The sequence below is a fragment of the Cornus florida genome, unplaced genomic scaffold, assembly GCF_030987335.1.
Source record: "Cornus florida cultivar Cherokee Brave unplaced genomic scaffold, ASM3098733v1 CherokeeBrave_3.0.0_Hap2_Chr06, whole genome shotgun sequence".
Taxonomy (NCBI): Eukaryota; Viridiplantae; Streptophyta; class Magnoliopsida; order Cornales; family Cornaceae; genus Cornus; species Cornus florida.
Window position 1 is genome coordinate 22,775,439 of NW_026775576.1, and position 21,037 is coordinate 22,796,475.

A 21,037-nucleotide genomic window follows, 5' to 3' on the forward strand; every position below is an offset into this window, starting at 1 on the left:
TCGATGATTTGTATATTCAAGTGCATAATCATGCTGTTGAAATTCCAAGCTCAAATAAAGCCTTATGTCTACTCATGTTTGCATTGAGGCTAAGAATGGTTTTGACATCGAAAGTTAAGAATTGTTTGCTAGAAAAAGAACAACGGTTTTTTGCTACGAATGAAAGGAGACCCAGAAAAACGCTTACCTTCCTCTTTAAAGGAGTGCATAAGAATTGTTGGTTTTTCGCTACGAGTACCATTATTGTTCCTCCTTAAAATTTTCCCTTACAACTAAGACACTGATGAACCATGGCCAATGAAGAACAATGGGACAACTAGCCAACCTGCTTAATCCAAATGGGCTCTTTCGTCTCAAAAATTTTCATGGCTCTTGTGAAGGGTGAGAAATGGAGTAGGAGAGAAGTTGTGGGAAGTGAAAGAAATCTGACACGGTGATTATTATTATTATTTTTTTATAAGTAAGAATAATATAGAAAGCGTTCAAGAGGGGAACGGATCCGAAAGCTACACAAAGGCCGAAGCCAAAGAAAGAGGCCTAAGGACTCAAGGAACCCAAAAAATCAACAAACTCCTATATATATACAATTTCTCCCCTGAGAAGAGGGGACCCAAAGAAAAGAATCAGGGCCTCCGCCATCCAGCTCCTGGCTATACAACAGGTTGAAAAATCCACAAACATCATCCAACTTCCAGTCCTGAAAATGACGCCGCAATCGCACATCCATGTGATCCTACCATTGTCAAGCCGATGACAGTTGGAAACCAAGGCATGTCTATCAACAACAATCCTAAAAGACCTAGGAAAGGAGCAGGCCAACGTACGATCACCACAACATAAGTCCTCCCAGAAATCGAATGTCCCTGCCATTCCGAACTCAGAATATGATGTGTTTCAAGATTTCATCCCAGCCCCTTCGAATGAACTTCCACACACCCACACCACCAGCTGATCTGACCGCACTAGAGGCCCAACCATCTCTCTCCTCCCCAAAACGGCACGCAACAACCCTCCTCCAAAGCCGGAGAGCCCTATTGAAAGAGATCAACCTTCTAATACCCAAACCCAATTGAATAGGCTTACATACCTGGTTCCAACTGAATAGGTCTAGTCTTTTCACATAAAACGATTTCCCATTAAGATCATATTAAAAGAGGAGTATGAACTATGAAGCATGGACACACCTAAAAGGGCAAAGAATCCGTGTCGAACACGTCTCGGTGCCACAACACGACCGGACACGCCCGACATGTGTCGAACACCCCAAAATATGTGTGTGATTTTTTTTTTTTTTAATTTTTTTTTTTGAATATTCGGATACACCGTGGACATGCCTTCGACACACCGTGGATGCGTCTCCGACATGGTGTCGCATTCATGGATTTTTTTTTTTTTTTTTTCTCTTCTGATAAGAGCATTCTTGGGGAGTTTTAAGAAAGTTGTGTTGAAGTGTAAGTATGAGGAATTGTTTAATAACTTCCCATAATATGGTAGTCGTTACATAATTACTTAAAAGGTTTTTTTTTTTTTTTTTTAATAAAACAATTTTTGATTATAACAATCATATATTTAGGCTTATTTTTAGTTCAAAGATTCAAACTCTTGCACGATCAACTTTGGTTCTCTCGTGTTCTCCCACCGACCAAGCTTTGCTGCCGGTGGATGGTCCTCTCTCTCCTCTTCTTCTTCTTGTTTTCTTTCTTCACAAACCTTAAAACTTCTTTTTTTTTTCCTTTCACAACAATATTTTACGTTGTTTCCAAGAATTTCTTCTCTTCTATGGATTTTTTACCTTTGTTTTTAACTAACCCCTAATTATTTTTCTAACAATACCGTAATCCTCCTTGTTTCTCTGTTTCTTTCTTTTTCCCGGCGAAACACAAATTTTTTTCATTAGTATGTTGATAAAAGATAATATTACTCTTCATTTTTTACCAAATGGGCAATAGCCCAGCTGGTACAAACTTGGCCTCCCCAAAGGAGAGGTTAGGGGTTCGAGCCTCAGTGGAGACGTGTGTGTGTGAGTTTGCTTTACCATCCAAAAAAATATTACTCTTAATTTCTTAAAGTATAGCATGATATATATATATATATATATATATATATATATATATATATATATATATATATATATATAATATTTATTATTCTCCGTGTCCCCGCCATATCCGTGTCCTAAATTTTAGTATTTACCCTTTTTCCGTATCCGGGTCCCGTATCCGTTTCCGTGATTCGTAGAATATAAACTATGAAGGACATTTAATAGTAGCACTCCACATCCGTTGGCTTAATAATGTTCATAAGGGAGGCCAATGTCATTAGGCTTATTTGTTTCTACTGTGTGTAATTAGGCCTTAGGCCCTTACCTCAAGGGAAGCCAGCGTAATTCACCCTTTTATTTTTGTTTAGTTTCTTTATTTAGTTCTTTCCCAACCCATGGAATATGTTTCCCCTTTTTCTTTTTCCTTTTTTTTTTCCCCCTCCCTTTCCGTATTTTACTCCATGTCCATTTTTCTTGAAGACTTTCTGTCTTAGAATTTTTACTTTAGTTCTTTGATGAATTTTTATTATGAATATTGTTAAGAAACGATTATCAAAATCTTTCCACCCAATGAAATCTGGAAAACGCTTGGCATTGTATGAGATGAGTGAGGAGAAAATTCACTTAACTATGATGTATGGAGATCTTACAATCTTTTGTGTGAAGGTTTTCTAATTATATGTTTGACCTTGTTAGTGAAGGAGCCTCTGCAAGGCAATGTGTAATGGCGTTAGGAGTGGCAGTCTCTTTCCAACCTGTCGTTTGCTTACTCAATTTTAGTTCCTAGTTATCTTTCCAAGACTTATAAAATTTCAGGTCTACTGAAGTCATGGACTTTAATTATACACTTATCCTCTTATTTGACCAAAGGCTGTTGTAGCCTAGTGGTACTTCCTTGCCTTCCAAAGTAGAAGGTCAAGTGTTCAAGTCCCCCAAAGGGGCAACTGGGTGTGTGTGCGTGTTTCTTGCCAATATAAAAAAAAAAAATTCAGGATTTCTATTTATTTCAAAATTTTCCGTTTTATTTTTCATATATTTTTAACCAAAGTATTTGAATTTTCTGTTTTAAGTATTTTAAAATATATATAAGTATATTGTTAAACTACAAAAGTACATATACATATGTATTAGTCTACATAAATTGTCTTTCTTAAACAACTTATCAAAAAAAAAAAAAAAATTGAAGAAGAAAAAAAAAGTTAACTGAAACATCAGAATAGTTGCAATTTTATATTCAACAGATATTGGTTAACTTCTACTGTTGACTGAACCTTAAAATTTAATTTATAGGTGCTAACTTATATCAGAACACCTTAAGTATTTAATAAATCCATTAAAAATTCAATAACAGAAATTTTTTTTTTAATGGAATTTTGGAGTTGTAAATTACATATTGGATCAGTTTGACTAAGATTTATTAGGATGAAATTATTTCACGACCTACATAACCTTTGTTACACCATAACTACAATGCTGCGGGCTGGGACTACATTTTAACTTCTTGCTCTTTGAATGTCGTACATAAGTTTCACCTTGATTAGTGCCTTTTTGTGAATGTTTACATTGTGTTTGTTCTAATTGTGTGGGTCTCATCTCCTGGCTTTCCTTTTCCCCCCCTTTTACCCAGATAATGAAATACATGATATTATGCGCTGCAGAAGTTGATTTTTGTACCTTTTATTTTTTTTTTATTTCTTATTGAAAATTCTCCAAGCTGCTCCATAAGGCTTGTGCATCAGGCATATTAAAATAAGCCTTTTGCCTCAGGCATCTCAAAATAACATTTTGAATGCTGTTTGATTTTTCCCCTTTTTTTTCAAGGATTTATTAACAGATTTTTTTTTGCAAGAATAAAAATATCAAACCACTTTTAGTTACCAAAAACAAACTGTTTTTAGTTAGAAAATTTCGAAAAATAAAATAAGATTATGTAAAGGAAATTACTTTTATTACCTAGAATTAATGGTGTTTTGTTCTGTTGAAATTCTAGTTGTGGAGCCACAATATTCTGGTGCAAGAATAGAGGAAGATGTTGTAACTTTGGATTTTGTGAAGAAAATGATGGATGACTTTAAGAATCAGAAATGCTTACACAAACGGTATGTCTGGACAATCACAGTATCCACCGCCCCACCTCGTTCTCCTCAAAGAGAGAAAAAAAATACTTTTGGCAATTAGAACTACAGTAGTTTGCATTATATATATATATATTTCTAAATGCTTTCACTCTGAATCTTGGTGTTCATGTCATAGATATGCATTCCAGATTGTCTTGCAAACAAGAGAAATGCTGCGAGCCTTGCCTTCTCTTGTTGATATCAATATTCCTGATGGAAAACACTTCACTGTTTGTGGTGATGTTCATGGTCAGGTAGTTACTGTACTTTGGTGTACTTATTGGAGTCATTGCAAAATATAAATTCATTGAACTTTTGTTAGGTCGTCAGTGAAGGCTATATAAGTATATATGCCATCTTTTTTATTTTGTATTTTTTATTTTTATATATGTTATTGTTTTAATAGTTGCATGCTCCTTTAGGTTGAGTTCTCTTGTGGTGCTGAGATACCTATTTATGCAAGATAATGGCCGTGGACAAGATTAAAATCGAATAAAAACTTCATGTGTAACAACTTCATGCTATTTAGATTGTGTTCTATATTCGTAATTGTCAAATAAGATCTAAATATAATTTGTGTAACAACTTCATGCTATTTAGGTTTGTGTTCTTTACCGTTGTTGAGAGATATCTTTTGTAAAAGTGGTATTAAAATTTGTAAGCATTGTCAATTCTTTTTACACATCCGCTCCTCAAGAATCACTGGCTCAAATTCCTATGATAGTCTTTTGGTCCTTATTATGAGTGCTATATGGTGGTGAGCCATTGTTATCAAATGGCAAAGACGAGAAAAAGAGCCTGATGATACTAGCATTTCATTTAGCTTTGTTATAAACATGGTTGTGGAATTCTAGTGCTAATGATGGAAGTCTATTGAATTAAGGTGTTTATAGATATCAATATATCACGGGTATCAGGCTTACTCAGTCATGCACTAGGCCAAGTTCACTATGACACAGCCAAGTTGGCCTAGTTCACTATGACTCTACTGAGTTGGCCAAGTCACAATGAGTTTTAATTCCTTGTATGACAGATTTCTGGCTGACTATTAGTTATTAATGCAATCATTTTTCTTATTTTCGGGCTTGGAATTGTGGTTTCTTGGCTTCTTGCTGATGGATTCTTTAGTAAATCTTTTGGCAGAGATTATAGATTTTGTATAATGATTTTTGCATGTTTCCCGTGTGTATGGATGCTCCCCTTTTCGGTGATTCAATGAAATTCTTTTACTCATCTTAAAAAAAAAGGGAAGAAAAAATTAGGACGGCAAGCTCCACCTTCTTGGGAGAATATGAAGGGTTGGGAGTCAGCATTTTGTGGAGGAGTTGCTTCTCTATGGGTCAAATGCTTGTTCCTTCACTGCTCTTTTCATCCAGTGATTATGGAGGTTGCTTTGCTATTTAGGGGATACTCTGGGTGTTTCTCGATTTGAAAGAGGTGCTTGTTTCTTGGCATATAAAGGCTTAGAATAAGAAGGCAATACGTTGTGCTAGTTGATTCCAGGAATCTCTTGTTGGGTTATTTTGGGTACAGAACAAAAATATTACTGGAGAACATTTTTTCTTGAAAGTACGGTGACTAGGAGGGGATACTCTATGCATCCACTTACTATAGATTCTTGGCGTTCAACAATTAGAAATTGTGAGATACCCTTTTAAAATTTTCTTCGTGATTGCTTTTATTTTATTTATTTATTTTTCTACTGTACTTGCACATCTTGATTTATAATATAATTTTACTTATTAGTCAGTTTAAAGAGAAAATAGAGAAGCATTTCAGAAAACTCACCTCCTTCCTCACACATACACAAAGACCAGAGACTTTATTATTAAGAAGTAAAAGCGAGAATGGAGGGAGGAAACTAGATCTTCCTTCAAATAGAGAGGTCGAAGGATTTATTATTGAGAAAGTAAGAGGCAGTTATTCTGTTGTGGGGGGGGGGGGGGGGGGGGGGGGGGGGGGGGGAACGGAATTTTTACAATCCATGCTTGTAAGTCGGTTAGGACTTTTGGACCTTCAGAAGGAAATACAATTTATTAGACTTGGGAAATACAATGTAGTATGTATCATGGATGATTATCTGAACAAGCACGTGATGTATAATGATTATTATTATTTTCTAAAAATCTTCTTTGCATCAACTGGACATCAATGAAATGAAATTTCTAAAGGACTAGTGGAGTGAATAATTTTTTTTTAAGCTATGATAAAAAAACATCATTTGGGAATAAAAAATGTGTTACATAAAGTTTCTTAAGTTTGATTATGTTTTTACATGCAAAACTGTTGCTAGAATTGATAAAAAAAGACTAGGAGAACTTGAGAATGGGAATTTTTAAGAGGAATTATATAACCCTGTCATAAGAAACTGTAACATTGCTAACAAGAATTAAAAGCTAATTGCCTCCTGTTGAATCTCATAGCACTTTGAGTTGGAGCAATATAACAAAATTCTATTACTAAAACAACAATAGTCCCTACGTGATTTTAAGAGTAACTACTTGATTAATATCTTCCACTTTACGTTGCAGATAGTTAACTATTTTTTTTATTATTTTGTTATACAGGCTTGCATGTTGACATCTTGATTTTATTTGCTCTTATTATTGTTGACATTATGATGTGATAAGCTCATCTGAGTCTTTTTATCTACTCTGAATCTATTCCCTGCCCTTTTATCATTTACTGTTCCTGGCCCTAGAGAACTGAATTTTTTTTTTTTGGGTATTCGGTGGGTGTTATGGTTGCAGTTCTATGATTTACTGAATATTTTTAAGCTCAATGGGCTTCCCTCAGTTCTGTTTCATTACAAGTTCTAGCCATGGTTGGAGCAATATAACAAAATTCTCTTACTAAAACAGTAATATTCCCTATGTGATTTTTTTTTTTTTTTTTTGATAAGTTCCCCTATGTATTTTTAAGAGTAACTACTTGACTAATATCTTCTTCCACTTTACATTGCAGATAGTTAACTATTTTTTTTATTTTTTATTTTGTCTTGCATCTTGATTTCATTCCTCTTATTATTGTTGACATTATGATGTGATAAGCTCATCTGAGTCTTTTTATCTACTCTGAATCTATTCCCTGCCCTTTTATCATTTACTGTTCCTGGCCCTAGAGAACTGAAATTTTTTATTTGGAATTCGGTGGGTGTTATGGTTGCAGTTCTATGATTTACTGAATATTTTTAAGCTCAATGGGCTTCCCTCAGAAGAGAATCCATATTTGTTTAATGGTGATTTTGTGGATAGAGGATCCTTTTCCGTTGAGATCATACTCACGCTTTTTGCATTTAAATGCATGTGTCCATCAGGTAACCTCCTTTACATCCTGTTCTTTTGATCTTGTCTGCTTTAGCCTTTTTGATGAACTTTTGGTACTCAACAGTCTATATCGAATGAAAGAGGAACATCCTGTGCTTTTGATCTTCTCTGCTTTAGCATTTTTTATGTGCTTTTTAGACTCACAGTCTGCCTAATGTAAGAGGATAGAGTTGCATTTTGTATTTCTTCTTCTTCTTCTTCTTCTCCCTCCCCCCTGTTTTGTTTGAGTCACTTTGATCAATTCAAAGCTACTCTTGGCTTTCTTCTGGATTACTGTGAATGATAGTTGGGCTTCAGGAAATAACTGAGGCTAGATGACACATTACCAGTGTTAGTCTTTATTATTTTTTTCCTTTTTAATAAATAGATATATGCATTGATTTATTTTTTTTTAATTAATTTTTTTTCAAACATTTAAGTTTGTTGGCAAGCTCATAATTTTATACATAATTTTTTTTTTTTTTTTTTTATTGTTTTATTATTTTTTATTTTTTAGTCTTTTTTGGTTTCTACTATGAATTAAAAACAACTTTCTACAATTTTCTCCCTGCAATGAATGTGTTGATATGTATTCCTTTCCATTAGTTTGTTTATACGTATCATATTAATTATTTTTGTGTTAATTTCAGCCATATACCTCTCGCGAGGAAATCATGAGAGCAAGAGCATGAACAAAATTTATGGTTTTGAGGGTGAGGTCAGATCGAAGTTAAGCGAAAAATTTGTTGAACTCTTTGCTGAAGTGTTCTGTTGCCTACCTTTGGCTCATGTATTAAATGAGAAGGTTTTTGTGGTTCATGGAGGTCTTTTCAGCATTGATGGGGTGAAGCTCTCTGACATTAGAGCAATTGATCGTTTTTGTGAGCCCCCGGAGGAAGGTAAGCTGAATGTTCTGTTTCTATGTATTCCTTAATTTAACTATGTTTGGTGTTGAGATTAAAGATTATCGGCCACATAATCTAAATCTGGTAGAGCTTGTATAAATAATATGGTTGGACTATGAGGAGTTTTAGTCACGTGTGGTTTTATCTTAGGATGAGGATATTCTACGTTAAAAAGCCTCCAAGTTATCCCAAGTTAAATTGCTCCTTAACTGGCAAGTGTTCTTCTTTTAAAATCCATGATGTACAATGCACCACATCCACATTGTTCAAAAAATGAAAAAAAAAAAAAAAGTTATAACAAAATTGTTATTTTGGAAAAGCTATTCGATGGCGTTTGCAAACGGTGAATCGAACTCACCACCTCTCTTTTTCTCTGGGACACCCTTCGATCTTCCCCTTTTGCTTCCTCTATTATCTTTAATTAGTCACTCCCTCTTTCTGTCTCTCTTTCCTTCCCCTCTATTCTCAAGCTAGGTTGATGCCTTTATTCAACCAATGTTATGGGTCCTCCACCAACCTTTCACATTCAGTGCAATTGAAGTTTTTATTGCACACATTTAATAACAATGGAAATAAATTTACCATCAATTTAGTAAGATACCCTATTACACCAATGAACTGATAGAAGGATAATATTCCCCTAGACCAATTTATCAGGTCTCTCTCAACTCTTTGCAGATGACTTTTGTGAGTCTGTATCATAATCTGTAAAAGCAGCATCTAGAGCCTGCATCAAGGTGGCGAGCCATGGACCGGTAGACGTTTGCTGGCTTTGGTCTCACACGTGATCATTGATTCAGAGGAATGAAAATCTGGGAGCTGGGGATGAGTGCCGACTTGGAAAGGGCTACAAGGTCTAAATTTGAGAGAGAATAGATATATAAAGGGAATGTGGGAAATATAAAGTTAAATAAGGGTATACTTGTAATTTTTCCATAAAATGAGCCGGGCGGGTGGGGTGTACCCATTTCTTCCCTGAACCTGAGGAGGAGAAGACAGGTTACTGGGAATTGGTGTTGCTTGTGTAAGAGGGATGGAGAGTCTGTGGATCACCTAGTCTTGCATTGCCCCATGGCTCACAATTGTTGGAGCCTTATCTTTGGTTTGTTCGGTGTGCAGTGGGTTATGCCTCAGTCTTTGAGGGGCTTGATGATTCCCAGAGAGGCTGTTTTGTGGGAGCCCACGTCCATGATATTTGGAGGGCGACACCCTTTTGTGTCTGATGGTGCGTTTGGAAGGAGCATAATAGAAGATCTTTCTATGGGGAGGAATCTTCCATTGGGGATTTGAAATTAGCTTATTATTAGTTCTCTTTTTAGTTAGGGGATGGGAGAAATTGTAAATCTATAGAGGAGTTTGTTGATTTTTTGGGTTCCTTGGGTCCTTAAAAACTTTTCTTTGGCCTCAGCCTTTGTGTAGTTCTCGGGACACATTCCCCTTTTGAATGCCTTGTAATATTTGATTATAATATTAGATTATTAAGATGTCATTAAAAGCGTTCAAGAGGTTCAAACTATCCACAAACTCCACAAGTTCCCTCACAGATTTACAACTTTGCCCATTAACCAAAAGAATAAAGAACCCAGTATAATGTATTTGAAAGACCAAATAGTAGTCTTCTCTCCATCGAAGGACCACCTATTTCTCTCGCGCCACAAGCTCACTATAAACAAAGGGGAGTGTCCCTCCAGGTATCTCTAGCTCGGCTATCCACTATACACCCTCTCCAAGCCTCAATCGTGCCTAATGTGGAACCGGAGGACCCCCATGCATACCAAACATCACTCGCTACTGGACACTGGAAAAGAAGGTGATCAACCGATGACTCTGCTTGCTTGCATATGCAGCACAAGCTCACCACAATCTGACGTCTTTTCCTCAAGTTATCTAATGTGAGGATCCTCCCGAGGACAGCTGACCAAGCAAAAAAAAAGCTACCTTTAAGGGAGCTTTCGATCTCCAAACAGCTTTCCAAGGAAAGGGAGGCCCCTGGATACCCAAAAAGCTTTGGTAGAAGGAACGAACACAAAAAGCTCCTCTCGAGGAGCCTTCCAAACCAGTTTATCCCTCCCCTCCCCCTCCACCACCTAGCTATATAACATAGCTAAGAACTTTGTGACCTCCTCCAGCTCCCAATCATGAAACTCTCCTTGGAACTGCATATCCCAATTTGTCTGCCCCACGGCTGTGATTTTTAGAGGGTGGCACCTTTTTGTGTTTGGTGGTGCATTTGGAAGGAGCAGAATAGGAGATCCTTTGATGGAGAGGAATCTTCTTTTGCAGCTTTAAAGTTTCTTATTGTTAGCTCTCTTTTTTGTTGGCGCTTGTGGAGCAATTGTAAATCTATAAATGATATTGTTGATTTTTTGGGCTCCTTGAGTTCTTAGTTGTTTTTGGCTCTGGCCTTTGAGTAGCTTTCGGGGATGTGTTCCCCTTTTGAACGCTTTCCATCTTTCAAGCTGATAACAATTGTCAACCAAGGCCTGCCTGTCTGCAGCGGTCCCGGAAAGCCGTTGGAACCTGCAAGCTTAAAACAATATCCCTGCACCAAAGATCTTCCCAAAATCTGACATGTCTCCTGCTTCTGACCTTGAATTGAATACGTTTTAAAACTCATCCCAACCCTTCCAAATAGACTTCCAAACCACCACCCCCAAGGAGAGTTCAATTCTCTAGACAACTAACCATGATCCACTAGCACCCTCCCCACTCCAACAAACAATTACCCCATCCCCCATCTGGACCTTTCACTCCCAAATCTCCAAAGCCATTTGCCCAAAAATGCCTTATTGAACAAATCTAATCTTCGAATTTGACCAACCCCCAACCCCACCCCCCCCCCCCCCCCCACACACACACACACACACATACCCAAAAAAAAAAAAAAAAAAAAAAAACACCTGAATAAGGGGTACACACTTTCCCCTGATTCACTAAGTGGTACTTAAACTCTTCTCCATACTGTCCCAGATCTTAAGCCTTCTCACAACAGACATAGGCATTGGAAAAAGCAACATAAAGTAGGTTGGAAGGGTGCTCTTCTTAAGTGTTAGACGACCCCCTTTCGAAAGATATGGTTTCTTACACCCAGTGAGCCTTTTCTCAAAGCGTACTACAACTGGATCCCAAATTGGTGTCCTCCGCGAGCAAGCTCCAAAGCAAGCTCCAAACGGCAGACCTAAATAAGAAATCGGAAAAAGAGCCATTCCCACAGCCAAGAATGCCCGCAAAATCATGAATCTCCTCCACCACCCCAATTGGGACCATCTCACTCTTCCCAATGTTGATCTTCAAGCCCTAGACTAATTGGAAGCAAACCAGAGCACATCTCAAGTATCTCAGCTGAGTCTCTGACACATCACAAAAAAAAAAAAAGGGGGTCATGTGCGAAAAGCAAATGAGAGATCACCAACTAGCTGGATTATCGAAAAGCCTCTAATAGAGCTTAGCTCTTCCACTTTCCTCATTAATCTGTTGAATGTCTCCATGATAATGATGAACAGAAAAGGAGAGAGCGCCAGAGCTGGTCTTCCTGCCTCAGGCCTCGAGATCTAGAAAGAAGCGGGTCAGAGAACTATTCACCAAAACTGAGATTTGAACCGTTGAGATACAATGGTGAATCCATCTCCGCCATCTGGCAAGTTCTATTAAAAAGCAATGTTTTAAATTTGTCTGGGACAAGTTCTATTAAAAAGCGATGTTGTAAACTTGAGAAATTATCTTAATACCCCATATGGGAAATGCTTTTTGCTTCAAAATGATTGTTGTGATGGTTAAAATTTGTCCCAGGTCTTTTGACAATTTCATTAACGATGTATGCACAAATTAATTCTATAACCATGTAAATGCATTAATTAGAATACAAAATTTTCCAGTAACCCAGAACAAGAGAGAGTACAACATCCTATGCCCCAATATTAATGTAGACAATTCCAGCTCTTCAAAAACCCGTAATTATAAGCAAAAAGGAGTCATCACCTGCTACAATGATCTGGCCCTCCTACTCACTTTATAAACTTGTGTGCAGCCAGTACCACCCTGTTGACCCAGGCATTGTTACCCAATGATCCTAGAAAGTAGATAAAGAAAGAGTCAAATACTAGTCAAAGCACAATGTGTCAAGTTGCTAATCAATTTTTTTTTTTTTTTTTTAACTCGCAGCACAATCAACTGTAACTGCACATTTTAAACAGTTTGTCAACGGTTAAGATCTTCTCCAAGAACTGTTATCCATTTCTCCTGCCCCTGCCCTCACTCAAAAAAGGGAAGAAAAAGAAGCTACTTCAGGAGGAGATTTAGTGTCATATAAATAACTTTTCAAGGAAATTAAGTCAATTTCCTACCCATGGCATTCTATGGAAATTCTTGCCCAACCAATCCACCTCATATCATCCCCTTCAAAGTAATAATTTGAGCACATAAAATTCTTAGAGCCTCAATATTCTCCAACTGTACTCTCAAACTATATATAAAATCTACAAAGTCCTCCACATAATTACTATGCCATCCTTAACCCAAAAAAATAGAGAACTCCAGATGGAGTATTTAAACACCCAAATAGGAGCTTCATCTCCATCAAAGGATTGCCTATTCCTCTCACGCCACAAACCCCACAAAAAACGTAGGGAGCTGCCTTCCAAGTGTCTCAGACTTGACTACCCATTGTACAACCCTCAAAGCCTTGAGCATGCCCATCAGGATATTGAGGCAACCTAATGAACACCAAAAATAGTACTCCCCCTGTCACAAAATAGGTGTCCATCTTGGGAACTGTTTTGTGAGTCACAGTTCCCAAGATGGACACCTATTTTGGGACGGAGGGAGTAAAAAGCTAGGTCCGAACATCGCTAGCCACTGAGAAAAGTAAGAGGATATGGTTTACCAATTCCTCATCCCTTTTGCATATGCAACACCAAGTCACTACAATCTGACACCTCTTGGTCAAATTATCTATACGTCAAAATCCTACCCAATTCTACTGTCCACCCAAAAAAGCCACATTTAGAGGGGCTTTTGTCATCCAAACTGCCTTTCAAGGGAACAAAAATAGTCCCTGGAGGATACTGAAGCCTGTGATAAAAAGATTGCAATTCAAAACCCCTATGCCAGGATTTCACCTAATTCCACTCATCAAGTCCCCATACACATTCTGTTGATAGATGATACAATAATGCAAAACACGTCATCCATCTCTCAATCCTGAAGATACCTCTCAAATTGTACATGCCATGTCACCCTCCCACCATTAATGCTAACAGTTAGCAATCATAATCTGCTTGTCCACCTCAATCCTAAAATGTCTCAGGCTAAGAAGCAAAAATATGACATAACACAAGCACAACGACATGACAAATTCTAGAAAATTAAGACATGGACATGGTGGGGATAGGGGCGGCAATTCGTGTTGTTATGTCGTGTCAGGACATGGGCATCCTGTTACATAGGTTGACACGAACATGTCGCAACACGCTTAACTCATTTAATGAATGGGTTAAGACCTGATATGACACGGCAAGACATGTTTAATTAAATTTTGTAGTATTAGGGTCAAACCAACATGAGCATGACTGTTTAGTTGAACGGGTCGTTTCTAACACAAACACGACACGTTTAGTTCAACGGGTGCATTCGGGTTATAAATAGGTTGGCGGTTCAAACACAAATATGACGCATTTAATTAGCATGTCAATACGAGTTGACACAATTACGACCCGAACATGATTAAACCAAACCCAAATTCACTTATTCCGTTTCATGTTCGAATTGTGCTAGCGTGTTGTGTCAACTATTGGCACCCCTAGGCGGGGACATGATGAATAATATATATTTTTATTATATATGTGATAATATATTATGTGACTAATGTTACTCTCACTCAAACTATGAATCATAAATCCCATATCACAATAATCAATGAACTACAAGAACAATTCTCTCAATTAAGAAAAGAGAATGGGTTGGAGTATAATTTCTCAACTCCATTTATAAAATTTGTTGTAATCTAAATTCATTGAAGAAAAGAGAATTCTACTAAAAGAGAATCGGTTGAAGAGAGAGAATTTTTTTTTTGAAATAAAGTAGCTAAGGCTGTGTGGAGAAAAAATAGTTTTTTTGATAATAAAAGAGATTTAAAGAAAGAAAGGGGTTTGTGATTGGAAGAAGAGGACAAAAAGTAAAGAAAAAAAAAATAGAGAGAGAGTATTATTGAAGGAGAAGAGAAGGTGCACCAGCAGTCAAGTTTCGATAATCCATTGTAGCAAGTTTGAAATTTGGTTGTGAAATAAAGCAAGATTCTTACGAGTTTCTCTGTGGTCTTTTAAATTTCAAACAAGTAATAACTATAAAAACATTAAGTAAATTAAATTGCTTAACTGATTACATTTTTTTTAAAAAATTATTTTTTATGTTTTGACCTCCATATTATTGGAACTTTTCAAAGAATTCCACATATTTTATATTTTAACCCATCTTTTTTTTCTTTTTTTGTTTTTAAACAAAATTCATCTTTTAATCAGACACGCCTATCTGTGGTGTGTCGGCATGTCTATCAAGTGTTTGAGGCGTGTCCAAAAAGAATGATATTCACACACATTTTTTGGTGTGTTTGGCATGTCTGCTTCCTAGGTTTTGCAAAGTTGCATGCAAGTGGTCTGTTCCCCCACTCCAAGCATCCACCCAGAACTGAACATGCCTCCTCTTATCACCTTGAACTGGACATGCTTTGAAAACTTATTTGAGCCACTTCGAATTATTTTCCGTATTCCCACCCCTGCCAGAGAATTCACTTCTTTAGAGCTCCACCTCTATCCTACCCAACTTTGATCTCTATAATCCTACTCCACTGTCTACCTCTCTCCATCCCAAACCTCGAGAGCCATTTATCCATCAATGCTTTATTCAACAAATCAAACCTCTTAAACCAAGTAAAAGAAGCACCCTCCTACGGTACATGAATGAACTCAAAAAGATTCCTTAATAGCTGTAGTCCACCTACCTCCTGAGGATCTCTCATTGGGGAATCTAACCAAATTGAAATGCCCTTCCACGTACCACAGGAATTTCTAACTCTATGAGCATACACCAACCCCTTCCACAAAGAACTCCTTTCGACATCCTGAATAGGACCATACTTCCCAGAAAGAATCCAATAAGATCAATCCTCATCCAATGGAGAAGAGACTGTAAATTGCCCTTTGCAAACATTGACCTTCAAACCCCATTTTTATCACACAAAATCAGAATACCTCCTGCATAGCCTACAGCATCAGATGGTTTTAAGGTTGAAGAGCGGGGCACATGCCTATCTTACATATTGACATAACCTTTCATTTTCCAATTTAATACATTCATTCACCTAGTAACCATTGGTGTTGGATCATTACATGTCTTGAAGAAGCAGCTAAGCAACAAATACCAGATTATCTTGTCAATTGTTTCTTTTTTAACAATCATGAGAGTTGATTGCTACCGAACCCATGGTGGGTTGGGAGTGCACCCATTCAACATCCAACCACTTTCAAGAAATTTGTACTTCTCTTGGTGACGATCCTTCGAAAGTCTTGAAAGTTTGTTATTCGAATATCAGGTTCACATTACAGACATTAAAGAGAATATTGTTAAAATTGCTGGAAGATAAGTGGTTGAAGATGGATGTTTCATCTTTTCCTTCTATCTTCCCATGTTACATGGTGGATATTGTAATGCATCGTTCCTTTCATTCCTTTCTTTCTCTGTGTCAAGAAATCTCAACCTTGTATTGTGGTATTGATGAGGCAATAAAGACAGTTGTATTATGAATGCACATTTACATGGGGTTCACGGATATGGTCACAGTTCCAATACTAATACTCATAGTCTTCACATCGTTGGCTCAACTTTGCTAGTTTCCATGTCATTTTCCTGTTAAATGTTAATCCTCAAGGTAAATAGTAGGTTTTGATTTACTTTTTGGTGAAGGAATTTCAGGTTTGACTATATTGTTAGTTCGATCCCCAGGAAAAATAAATAAATGCATTGTTTGTGCAATATATTTTAATTATCTTCTATATTTTGCTTTCATGTTTTTAAAAGGATTTTCTGCCACTGCTCTTAATAAAGCAAATGATCAAAGTTGTTTTTTTCCCCCCTTAAATGTAAAATCTTTGCAAGGCAGCACATGTTATAGTTTCCTCTGTTATGGTTATTGATTTTTGTGGGCATGCTTTACCTATTCTTGCATGTCTTTCAGGGTTGATGTGTGAATTACTGTGGAGTGATCCACAGCCTCAGCCTGGAAGAGGACCAAGCAAGCGGGGTGTAGGTCTCTCTTTTGGTGCAGACGTGACACAGAAATTTTTGCAGGAAAACAACCTAGGTACTTCACTTCATATTCAGTGTCTTTTCATGTTTTCATATCCTTCAAATTGGTGCCTTCACACACTTGTTTCATTGACAGATTTAGTTGTGCGATCTCACGAAGTGAAGGATGAAGGCTATGAGATTGAGCATGATGGTAAACTCATTACTGTGTTTTCTGCTCCAAACTATTGTGATCAGGTAATTTAATCATGACCTTTTGCGTCCTAAACATGTTTGCTTTTATTTCCTTGGATTTTGTTGTATGAAACTTATGGCTTTTGTTTGTTGCACAAATGTTTGCATTGATAATTTGATATATTCGGTATGAAAAGTGTCATTTATTTTAAAGGTTTGTACTAAGAAGCTGAACTTGGGTCATTAGTATTTGGTAATTTAGTGATACATCTGTTGAGGTTTACTTTCACCAAATCTTAAGATATTGTGAAAGTTTTACTGCCTTAGATGAGGCAAATTTGCACTAAACCCCCTTGAACTATCCACGTCTCAGAAAACACCCTTGAACTATTTTTTTTGTGCCAAATAACTCCAACTCTTCAAACCTGCCAAACTACAGCCCTGAATTGGATCATTGGATGGCCGGCCAATTCCGTTAAAGAACCAATCTTAGATACATAACCCCTTTGAATTACCAAAAATACCACTTTCACCCTACCACTTGGCCGACAGCAACTCTTCTGAGTCCTCTCTCCCCTTCTCTCCATCTCTCATAACATTCTTGATTGGGTACGATTTATGAAATACCTATTTATATGTATATGTATATATATACTTCTTAATTTAGTCCATCAATCCTGATATGCCTGGTTTATTGTGATTCTCTTCTGTCTATTATATTGGGCGTGCAATTATATTTTAGTATTACATATCAAAATTATAATTTATAGAGAGAGAAAGAGATGGGTCCTTTAAATTTGTACCTGGGAGGAGCTTTGAGTTGAGATGGGATTCATGGTTGCAATGGAATATATACATCAAATCAAACCACATTATCTGTGAGCTCAAAGAATTCGAACAATCATACACTGAATTGCTCAGACTGACATAAATATGTTGGTCGATGCCTTCGTCGGCGTTGGCAAGGTTCCAACGGAAAGTCAATTTGGTTTAATTTATATACAATGCCATTGGTTGGTAAGGAATAACCGCTGTCAGTATCATTGGGTAGCAATGATCATTGTGGGCACATTTGAAGCTTTCGAATCCGGGCAACTGAAACAGAGATGTACATAATGTCGATGAAGGGTATGTCTAGAGGTGCTAGAATGTCGTCGATGAAAGGTGCATGACTCTAGGGCTGTAAACGAGTCAAGCCGAGCCTGGCTTTGGGGTGTTCGGGCTCTCTGCTCGTCACAGTCAAATGAATGTTCGAGCTCGGCTCAACCTTTGATCAAGCTTTGCCTGCCCAGGATTGAGCTTGGCAGGGCTCGAACGAGCTCGGGCTCGGCTCAACTGCTCGTTTATGTACACACACGCACACCCCCACACAAAAATAAATAATAATAATAATAATAATAAAAAACTGCATATATGAATCTGTGTTTAAGTACCCACTGGTCTTAACTTCCAAATAAATCTTCAGTGTTTCATCTCCAAAGTCTCACAAAGTAAAAAAAAAATTACTCCCAATTTCGATGATGCCAATATGAATAGAAGATAGAAGCGAGACCAGACGAGAGAGAGAAAGGGAGGGGGTGGTTTTGCTGCTTTTGCAGCGGTTGCCTATCGGCGGTTTCATTTTTCCGATCAGTATTGCAGCTGCTATGTCGTCGGGTGTTTGGGGGAAGGGGTGGTTTTGCTGCTTTTGCGTCTAGGGTAGTGAGTAGAGAGAAGTCAGAGAATGATGTGTTAGGGTTTACATAGATTAAATTGGTTTTATTTCAATAGGTTGAGAAAGATTAGGGCTTACATGCAGATGGACTGTAATGGATATGGGATGGGGCTGGACTCTTTTATTATTAAATGGATGAAATGTTATGAGTTAAAGTTGGGTTGGGCTGTATTGGATTTGGAGTTGGCCTTTATTGATGGGTTAAAATGAAATACTAATGTGGGTTAATTAAAAATATTACATGAACGCAAAAATTATATATGTATGTATGTATATATATATTTTGAGCTCATAACGAGCCTATTCACAAACGCTTTCATGAACAAATGAGCTGAACGGAGGTGTTTGAGCTTGGCTTGTTTATTATTTTGTTTGAGCTTGGTTTGTTTATTAAGCAAATGAACATGAACTGAGCTCGACGAATGCTTGGTTCATTTACAGTCCTATTTGTCTCTGTTTGAATGAAGTCGACGCTGGAGTCGATGCATCGAGGTCGGGGGTGAGGCAAAGGCAAGGAAGTGGGAGAGTTTTTGAGAGAGAGTGGGAGAGATGAGAGAATCCACTTGGAGCGATGGGCGTGAGAGGAACATTTGCTTTATGACTAATGGGGTTTTAAGGGTAATTTTGTAACAACACAAAAAACTAATGGAAAAGAATGGTAAGGGTGCAATTGGCAACTTCTTAAAAGATAGAGGGATTAATTGGCACAAAAAATAGCTCAAGGGGGTTTTCCGAGAAAGTAGGATAGTTTAGGGTGTTTTGCAATTTGGCGGCTTAGATGATGCATATTCTATTGTTTTTTTAATTTGGCCTATAATAGAAAAAATTGGAGACTGAAAACTCTTGTTGCCGACCCCACCCATGCGGAATTAAGGCAAGGGTAATGATGATGTATATTTTAGTATGTTTATTGAAACTTTACATGGTAATAGTGATGAAATTCTATGATTTTGGATTTTCTTTGGTGATAAGAATGCCTGTAGGATCTGAAAACTCTCTCTCTTCATAATTTATACATGATACACACATTTGTACCTCACATGCTGCAGATGGGCAATAAAGGTGCTTTTATTCGTTTTGAAGCCCCGGAGCTGAAGCCAAACATTGTTACATTTTCAGCAGTGGTCAGTAGCTTCTGTTTCTGAAATATGTTCATTTTATTTTTTTCTTCCAGAGAATCATTTGTCAGTGTGTACTCATGCATTTGGGTTCTTTTGTTCACATAATTATTAATACTTTATTATTATTATTATTATTATTATTATTATTATTTATCCACTATTTGCCATGTCTGATTCACTTCTTCTCCAAATTTCTGCAGCCACACCCTGATGTCAAGCCAATGGCTTATGCCAACAACTTTCTGCGATTATTCTCTTAACGGCACATACTTGGGTTGAACCGCTAAATATGTCTGTATTTTGCTGTACATTTGCCTTACTGCCCAAGTTTCAAGTTGTTACATAAGGTTGGAGAAGAGGCGTTTTATGTTGATAAATGGTTCGGTTCCTTTTGTGTTTTGAGAGTTGGTAGACATTTTTTTTTTTTTTTGACAACTGCCAATTGTAAGTTAGAATAACACCTGCATTTTGGAAGGGTTAAGGGCAGGAAACAGCCCATACGGTATATATTTTGTGCACATTGGTCCATTTCTTTATAAAATTGAACCGTGTCAATTCCTATTTTGTAAAAATGTGCAAAGACACCCCTATGGCCACTTTTTGGCATTTGACATAAAGTGATTATGATATTCTGATTTTGCCCTTTTAATATGTTCAAAATGCCCCTCTTTAATATTATTGCGTGTGTACCTTCTAAAATTCCTCAAATTGCATATTTATTGTTTGTTAACATACACTTCCCTATTAATACGTATATTATACAGAAAAATTACCCGCTATGAATAATTTTGCTACTCTATGTAATATATATACAATTTCCCTACACGAACCTAAATGCCATGCTTAGATGGGTCCAAGAACATTATTCGTCTGTTTTTCATGCATTAGCAGATAATGAAAACAATCCATCAATTCTCAGCCTATCGATACAAATTTGACCATAGCAGAAATAATGAAACAAATTTGATTATAGCATAAAACAATAAATTGTAGTAGTAATAATGTTTTATTATTAATAATGTTTCAAGTTTCATGAGATCAATACCAATAAGTTATCGGCAAATTGCCGGAAAATGCATTATTTGCCTCCGGTTTCAGCTTGTAACCACCAAATTTTACTAGTGAAACCACATCCCACCCTACACAAAAGACAGATTCTTTTGGAATCCCAACATATATATATTTTTAAAATTCGGGCTATAGAGATTTTTTTGGAATTCCCAACATTTTTTTTTTAAACCTTGGGAACGTTCCAAGGCGCCAACATGAAAGGGCGTGAGTTCAAATCCAACCCAACAGAAATTTTTGTTGAGACTAACAAATTCTTTTGGAATCCAACATTTTTTTTTTAACCTCGGGTAT

At 37.0% G+C, this 21,037-nt stretch overlaps 1 protein-coding gene across 7 annotated transcripts in view; it reads left to right on the plus strand.

Moving 5' to 3' along the window:
* LOC132311186 (serine/threonine-protein phosphatase 5-like) overlaps positions 1–20,110 on the plus strand; it is a 28,494-nt gene extending 8,384 nt beyond the window's left edge. For all 7 annotated transcript variants that reach the window (XM_059808974.1, XM_059808975.1, XM_059808973.1 and 4 more), the window contains 8 exons: positions 4,032–4,140; positions 4,295–4,412; positions 7,327–7,474; positions 8,114–8,362; positions 16,596–16,721; positions 16,803–16,903; positions 19,604–19,678; positions 19,876–20,110. In XM_059808974.1, coding sequence (XP_059664957.1) covers positions 4,032–4,140; positions 4,295–4,412; positions 7,327–7,474; positions 8,114–8,362; positions 16,596–16,721; positions 16,803–16,903; positions 19,604–19,678; positions 19,876–19,935 — 986 coding nt within the window. In that variant the 3' untranslated portion in view covers positions 19,936–20,110. The remainder of the gene's footprint in view (positions 1–4,031; positions 4,141–4,294; positions 4,413–7,326; positions 7,475–8,113; positions 8,363–16,595; positions 16,722–16,802; positions 16,904–19,603; positions 19,679–19,875) is intronic.
* The last annotated feature ends 927 nt before the right edge of the window (positions 20,111–21,037 follow it).